This window comes from Scylla paramamosain, unplaced genomic scaffold, assembly GCF_035594125.1.
Source record: "Scylla paramamosain isolate STU-SP2022 unplaced genomic scaffold, ASM3559412v1 Contig1, whole genome shotgun sequence".
Lineage (NCBI taxonomy): Eukaryota > Metazoa > Arthropoda > Malacostraca > Decapoda > Portunidae > Scylla > Scylla paramamosain.
Window position 1 is genome coordinate 3,355,001 of NW_026973666.1, and position 8,123 is coordinate 3,363,123.

General features: G+C 40.6%; 1 protein-coding gene across 1 annotated transcript; it reads right to left on the reverse strand.

Moving 5' to 3' along the window:
• Positions 1-2,807: 2,807 nt before the first annotated feature.
• On the reverse strand, positions 2,808-7,735 carry LOC135095660 (small ribosomal subunit protein uS15m-like). Its single transcript, XM_063996641.1, has 5 exons — positions 7,519-7,735; positions 6,675-6,867; positions 5,834-5,967; positions 4,125-4,332; positions 2,808-3,945 (listed from the first exon to the last, which is right to left on the reverse strand). The coding sequence occupies exons 1-5, from the start codon at positions 7,616-7,618 to the stop codon at positions 3,711-3,713; spliced, it is 870 nt and encodes a 289-aa protein (XP_063852711.1). The 5' UTR covers positions 7,619-7,735; the 3' UTR covers positions 2,808-3,710.
• Between the last annotated feature and the right edge of the window lie 388 nt (positions 7,736-8,123).

Below are 8,123 nucleotides of genomic sequence, written 5' to 3' on the forward strand. Positions count from 1 at the left end.
TGAATAATTATCGTACATCTGCGCAAACGATACCAAGAAGCAAGGCAAGAAGGAGGTGAGGGGGGTCAGAAGGAGCCTCTCAGCCCCTCACCGTGCACTAAAGCAACAAGTCCTTCCCTCCTAGCGACGTCTGGCAGTCATCATCGACCCTACATGATTACACGAGACTTTGGCGCAATTATATATACTGCCCTTCCTCCTCCTCCTCCTCCTCCTCCTCCTACTGCTACTTGTCTTCTTCCTCCTCCTTGCTTTCTATAATCCTCCTCCTCCTCCTACTTCTTTTCTTCTTCTTCTTTTTCTTTCATATTTTTTTCCCTTCCTCCTCCTATTTTTTTTTTCTCATCTCATCGTACTTTTTTTTATACATATTACCGTACTTTTTTCTCTCATTATTCTCCATCATTTTCATATCATTGTACCTTTTCATATATTACTGTAGATTTTTTTCTTTTTTTATTTACTATTCTTCTTTCTTCTTCCCCCTCCTCTTCTTCTTCGTGATCCTTATAATTCTCCTTCTCTTTTTTTTTTCATGCCATCGTACTTTTTCCATATATTATCGTACTTCTTTCTCTTTCTTCATTGTTCTTAATTCCTTCTTCTCTTGTTTCTGTTCCACTTATTCTTCCTTTTAATGTCTTTCTTTTGTTATATCTTCTATATTTATTCCTCCTTTCGTATATTCCCTTATTTCTTCTTCCCTTCTTCAATTCCTCTTTTTTTATTCTATTCTTTCTCCTCTTCCTTCTTATATCTTACTCCTCCATTCCTCCTCTTCTCTCTGTTATTCCTTCCTTCCCACTTTTTTTCTTTTATCTTTCCATTTACCCCTTTATATATAGATAGTCTGTCTCTCTTCCTGCTTCCTCTTCCTTCTTTCATTTCCTTCTCTCTCCTCCTCCTCCTCCTTAGCCATCGTACCTCCGCCATAGATTATCGTACCCTCCTCACTGCAGTGTTGGCTAAGAGAATAATGGACATGAGGGTTTTCATATGAGTCACGAGTGTTCTTGGCTTAATTAACATAGGTATACATACAAAAATTCTTATATCAATATGCACCGGAGAATATTTATGATTAGGCTCCTAGTTTATGTACGGGGCAAATGTTGATATTGAAAATTAAACGAATTATTTTTTTTTACAGTTAATCTATACTCGTGTTTATAATCTTGGGACATAAATTCTGCTGAAAAATTATCATGCCAATAGTTTATTTTATTTGTCTATTTGTTTATTTATTGTTTGTTTGTTTAATTATTTTTCTTTATTTGTATTATGTTGGCAATCAATTAATCAGTCACTCAATTAATCAAACTGTAATGATAACTATTGTAAGCATGTAAACAAATAAATAAATAAATAAATAAATAAATAAATAAACAAATAAATAAGTAAATTAAATAAACAACTAAACAAATAAATGAAATAGATAAATATATAAATAAATAAATAAATAAATAAATAAATAGCACTGTAAAGCAACCATTATAAGCATACAAATAAATCAATAAAATTAATAAATAAGCAAGCAAATAAATAAATAAATAAATAAATAAATAAATAAAATAACACCTTTAAGTACGATAATCACAATACCCGACGTATGACATTCCGGTACAGCTGTGCATTGCCAGGCCGGGTCACTATTTATCTCTACAATTAGAACTGCAATGGCAACTAAAGTAATCATGTAAATATTTAGACAATTCCAATAGGCAGAGATTAAAAGCAGTATATCTATAAGCTCCAGAAATGCCAGGTTCCAATAATGAAGAACGCCACCTCTTTTCTGATCCTTCATTCTGCTGAGGTCGTCGTGATGTTAATGGCTGTTCCTGTATTCCCTGACGTGTATCTGCTGCCTCACGTCTTCTGGAGGTTAGGTAAGCAATATTTGTGTATAATTCGCCATGAGTTATGTTAGTATTTTGCATAGATACTTGTGATTAATGTACGGTTCCTTTGTTTTTACCTCCTATATTTCCTCCTTCCTGTGACTCAAACTCTTTTAAGGGAACGATTTCAAGATATTTTAGACTGTTCACACCAGTTTTCAGTCTCGGTAGTAAAGACAGTGGCCAAGTCAATGGTACCTTGAGATCTTTCACGCAACCCCCAGCACAGCACACGCCTCGCAAAGGTTTGTACCCCTGTATTTCCTCCTTCCTGTGACTCAAACTCTTGGGACTGATTTTAAGATACTTTAGACTGTTCACACCAGTTTTCAGTCTCGGTAGTAAAGACAGTGGCTAAGTCAATGGTACCCTGAGATCTTGTAACCCCCAGCACAGCACACGCCTCAAACACTGGCATAGCAGGCAATTCAAGATGCACTAAAGGCTGTGGTATTGTGTGGTATTGTTCACACAGCCACAGTTGGAAGGCACCCCGCTCCCTCATTGGCTGCCACGCTACCAATGAGAGAATGCGTCACCGTGGGTTTTTTCCAGTGATATTCTAAGATAACTGAAATACTGTCACGGCTTACACTCGCCACTAGGCTGTATACGGGCCATAAGTCTTGTAAAATTGCATGAACTTTTATTTATTTATTTATTTTAGTTTCCCTTGGCCTGTGCTCTTACGTAAAATAATAAAATATCTCTCTCTCTCTTTCTCTCTCTCTCTCCTACCCATCCACTCCCAGAAAATGCATTAAAATAGTGAAAAAATATATATATGTACGAAATATTATGTAAGAATTATATATATACCGAAAAAATATCATGCATACACACAATATTAAGTAAAAAATATATATAAATACGTTTGCAGAATGAGGCAAAAAAAAAAAATATATATATATGTATGTAGAATCAACTATTTATTTACAAAAGAAATTAATTGATCGCATTATCCTGTGGCCAAGGGAAGAGAGAGAGAGACAAAGAGAAAGAAAATAAATATAAACATTGAAAAAAAAGAAGGAAGGAAGGAAATTAAAGACAGGAATAGAGTAGGTGATGATAAAGAAAAGAATGAAAGAATGATGAATGAAAGAATGATGATAATAAAGAAAATATGAAAGAAAAAGGTGATGGAAATATGGAAAGGAGGAAGAGGAGGAGGAGGAAAACAAAGAAGAGGAAGAACAATTAAATGAAGATAAAGAAGAAAAGATGAAAAAAAAAGAGACAGAGGAGGAGGAGGAAAAGAGGAGAAGAATGAGGAATAAGAAAAGGGAAAGGAGGAGGAGAAGGAGGAGGAGGAACAGAAAAAAAAGAAGAAAGAAGGAGGAGAAGGAGGAAAAGAAAATAAGAGAAGTGAAAAAGGAGAGAGACAAGGAAAAGGAAGAGGAAGAAGAGGAAAACAAAGAAAAGAGAAAAAAACAGCAACAGGCACACTTAGATTACAAGATTACAGAATGAAGAAGAAGAAGAAGAAGAAGAAGAAAGAAAGAAATTACCTACAGAATAACAAACAAAACAAAAAAGAAAACAAAGAAAGAACAAAGAGGAGGAGGAGGAGGAAGAGAAAAAAATCGACAACAAGAAAAAGAAGAAGAGGAAGAAAGAAATTACCTACAGAATAACAAACCAAACAAAAAAGAAAACAAAGAAAGAACAAAGAGGAGGAGGAGGAGGAGGAGGAGGAAGAGAAAAAAATCGACAACAAGAAAAAGAAGAAGAGGAAGATGAAAAAAAGAAGAGGAAGATGAAAAAATACGAATAAAACAAAAACTACAAAAAGAAAATAAACACATTTTACGCAGATCCCACCCCAGACTTCCCTCCTGGCACTTCTACAGAGACCGGCACTCCAAGTTCCTCCTCCGTCTTGGCGATCCACTCCAGTGCCTCCTCTTTCTCCTTCAGGAACGTCTTCTTCTGCCCCTCCAGCTGCTCCCGGTAGGCTGCGAGTCTCTCTGTTCGCAGCGCATGGCCGTATTCTCGCACCAGTTTCCGCAGCGAGATTTTACGAGTCACCCACCGCACGTATCTGAAATAGGTTTGAATGTTTGTTTGTTTTTTCTCTCTCTCTCTTCTTTTGTGTATTTTTCTCTCGTTCCTTTCTTTCCCTGCCTCTCTTTTCTGTATTACTTCTCTCTCTCTCTCTCTCTCTCTCTCAACCCTGTCCCCTTCCTTCTCTCTCAACCTGTCCCTCTCCCTCTCTCTCACCTTGGGGGCGGGCGGTACAGGATGTCCAGCTTGCTAATGAGCCACTCAAAGCGCTTGTAGTCCATTCGGCGCAGGTGTTTCAGCAGCTTCTTACGTCGCGCAATGGTCTCGTCAAGGGTCACGCGCTGCCTCACTGTGTGTTTCTTTCCCTTCTTGCTGGTCAGGAGGACTTGCTGAGCCTTCCTGATGCGCACTGTCAGCATGGCAACTGTGGGGTGGTGGTGGTGGGGAGTGAGGTAAATGAGGTGGTGATGGTACTGGCGGTGGTGGTGGTGGTGGTACACAAGAACACAAGGGTTGGTGCAGGAAGCCATCAGGTCTACACGTGGCAGTCTGTATGAAAAATAACTTAACCTAACCTTGCCTCAACTTATCTAACCTAACCTCACCTAACCTTGCCTTGCCTAACCTAACCTAACCTAGCCTTGCCTCACCTTATCTAACCTAACCTAACCTAACCTTACCTAACCTAACCTAACCTTGCCTTGCCTAACCTAACCTTGCCTTGCCTCACCTTACCTAACCTAACCTAACCTAACCTAACCTAACTTAACCTAACCTTGCCTCAACTTATCTAACCTAACCTAACCTAACCTAACCTTGCCTCAACTTATCTAACCTAACCTCACCTAACCTAACCTTGCCTTGCCTAACCTAACCTTGCCTTGCCTCACCTTACCTAACCTAACCTAACCTAACAGTGCACAGCTCAACTGGGGCTGAGCTGTGCCAGGAACCACACCACAAGCAAGTGTCAGCATGCACACAGGCAGCTGGTGGAGTGTGTCACCATGGGCGGCCCGCTTCACACCTGGCAACCTGGACATTTCACTGTATTGAGGTTAGGTTAGGTTAGGCTAGGTTAAGTTAGGTTAGGTTAGGTTAGGCTAGGTTAAGTTAGGTTGGGTTAGGTTAGGCTAGGTTAGGCTAGGTTAAGTTAGGTTAGGTTAGGTTAGGCTAGGTTAAGTTAGGTTAGGTTAGGTTAGGCTAGGTTAAGTTAGGTTAGGTTAGGCTAAGTTAAATTAGGTTGGGCTAGGTTAGGTTAGGCTAGTTTAGGTGAGGCAAGGTTAAGTTAGGTTAGGTTAGGCAAGGTTAGGTTTGGTTTGGTTTGGTTAGGTTAGGCTAGGTTAAGTTAGGTTGGGCTAGGTTAGGTTAGGCTAGTTTAGGTGAGGCAAGGTTAAGTTAGGTTAGGTTAGGCAAGGTTAAGTTTGCTATGGAATTTGAGTAAGCTAAGCCGAGAGTGACAGGTAACTTTTCCTGGCCAAGCTGTCAGCGGCCACCACACCACACGTTCACCAGGCAGTGCACAGGTTGAGTCACCACCAGTGTCTTGGCTCACCTGTGTACTCAACAAATCTTTACTCTTTACATCACTACAAAAATTATATTCCCCATACTCTTTTCTTTCACAATTTATTTCATGTATTCCTCCTCCTCTAAATTTTGCATGTATCCTTGAGCAGCATCACCTAACCACACGAGCATGACTTATCCACCACATAGCCAATGAACCACAGCTGACAAACAAACGTACCTGCAACACCTACACTGGTCACAGCAGGTCACCAGTACCAAACCCAGCATTCTCTGTACACACACAACCTAACCTAACACTAGAAAACAGCTGGTGCCAAAGCCTAACCTAACCTAACCTAACCTAACTTAACCTAACCTAACTCAACTTAACGCCAACACATTCCAATACTCACTGGTGACCTCTAGTGACCCCGTGTCGTACTGGTGCCGCTGGATGTCTCTCATAACGTTATATCTGGTCACCCTCACTTTCTCCGCCCTGGTGCCAAACTTCAGGGTCAGGAGCTGCCGTGTTACATCATCAACGCTGTGGGAGGAGGCTGTGTCAGTGTGGGGCAGGAGGGAAGGACAGAGAGAGGGAGAGGATAGGAGAGAAGGAGGAAAGGATTGAAAAGAGGAATAGAGAGGAGAGGAGGATATGACAGAGAGAGGGAAAGAGGGGGAATGAAGGAAAGGAAAAGAGGGAAAACAAAGGGAAAGAGAAAAAGAGAAAAAGAGAAAGAGGGGGAAGATTGGAGATGGAGAAAAGAAGGAAAGGATAGAAAAGAGAAAAAGAAGAAAAGGAAGAAGAGGAAGAAAGGAAAGAAAATAGAAGAGAAAAGGAAGGAACAATAGGAAAAGATGGATAGAGAATAAACAGATGAATAAAGAAATAAATCAAACAAAAAATAAACTTCTTAAATTAAGTTACATTAGATTCGGCAAGGTTAAGTCAGGTTAGCTTTAAGTTAGGTTAGGTAAGGCAAGGTTAGGTTAGGTTAGGTTAGATTAGGTTAGGTTACATTGCGTTCAGCTAGATTAGGTTAGGTTAGGTTAGGTTAGGTTAGGTTAGGTTAGGTTACAAGACACTTATCCTTCAATTTCTGACCACCGCTTCAGCCTCTACTCGGAACCAGCATCTGAGTAGGCCTTTTTCTTATTAAATTTTTATCGCTGTTGGCTGGTGTCCCTAAGAAAAAGAAAGAAAGAAAAGAAACAATTAACAGCCAGGTCAGGTCACCGCAGATCACTCACCCATCAAGTGCTTCCTTAACAGCCAAGAACTTTGCCTTGACCCTCTCGTCCTGCGGCTCCACGTAGGGCGACAGGTCCCCAGATTTAGCAGGCTTCCAGGACTCGATGCGCTGCGGCCGTCTCCACACAATGCCATGCTCTGTCAATTCCTGGCGCATGGCATAGTGGCGATGTGGCTGTGGATGGCTCATGGCTGTGTGGGGGGAGGAGGGGGGGTGAGTAGCTGTTAAGGGCTAATTATTGTTATTATTATTATTATTATTATTATTGGTGTATTAAATTTTCCACTTCCTTTTTTTTTTTATCGTTTTCATCTATCTTGTTTATTCCTGGTGTGTGTGTGTGTGTGTGTGTGTGTGTGTGTGTGTGTGTGTGTGTGTGTGTGTGTGTATGTGTGTGTGTGTGTGAATACTGTATCGCTGTCTTGTTGGTATGCGTAAGAAAGCTTTACTCTTATCAATTCACAAGTTAGGTACAGTAATATTTTTTTTTTTCATTCACCAGTAACGTATCTAAGTCTTTGGTACGCTAATCTCTCACTGGAACCGTAAAAATATAATTAAAAACCAGTCACTTCACCATTATCGTTTTTCAAGGCCACAGAGATGATCAGCCGGTTTCCCACAAGTGTTTCTCCTGTTAATAATGTAGAAATCTTGTTAATCTGTCACTAGAACCGTAAAAGCACCCTTGAAAAACCGAGTCACCAACTAAAAGGAGAGCGTTTGAGAATATGGGCCTTATTTAAACATTACCTGACACGCTGCTGTATAAAATTAATGTGTAAATGAAAAGAAAAACACAATAATTAAAAAAGGTTAAGATTACGAACCCCATGCCTCACCTGTAATAGCCGGCATGAGTGTGGGTGTCACTATGGCCCGCCCGCCGCTCACACCCAACACCGCCCGCCTCACCGCGCCGCCCACCGCCCGCAGCGCCATGTCTCACGCCCACACACGCCCCTCAGGTCACCAGTAAAGCGTGTAGTGGGAAATAAACACGCACGTCTCAGGTGTTGTGGTGCGTCTGTTCTGTCTTTGTAACGGGGCTGTTCTTGATCCTGATCTTGGTGGCGTTGTGATCATTTCTCTCTAACGGGGTGAATCAACAGCTTTTCGTCTTATTAATTCCTCTCTAGTTAATTGTCTTCAGCCTCTTTCTCTTCCTCCTCTCCTCTGTCTTCAGCCTCTCTCTCTATCTTCCTCTTCATCAACTCTCTCTCTCTCTCTCTCTCTCTCTCTCTCTCTCTCTCTCTCTCTCTCTCTCTCTCTCTCTCTCTCTCTCTCTCTCTCTCTCTCTCCAAGACTATTTTAAAAAGCCACAGAGATGATTAGCCTGGTTCTCACGAGTGTCTAGTTCATAATGTAGAAAGACTTAGTATGTCACTAGATCTATCAAACATCCTTAAAAGACTCCTGTAATTTTAACTTTTAGAGCCTTATGAAA

Coding starts and splice junctions, on each gene's coding strand:
- LOC135095660 (XM_063996641.1), bottom strand. CDS start 7,618: ATGGCGCTGCGGGCGGTGGGCGGCGCGGTGAGGCGGGCGGTGTTGGGT. Junction 5,968..6,674: donor GTTAAGGAAGCACTTGATGG/GTGAGTGATCTG, acceptor CTCCTCCCACAG/CGTTGATGATGTAACACGGC. Junction 4,333..5,833: donor GGGGTCACTAGAGGTCACCA/GTGAGTATTGGA, acceptor ACCACCCCACAG/TTGCCATGCTGACAGTGCGC.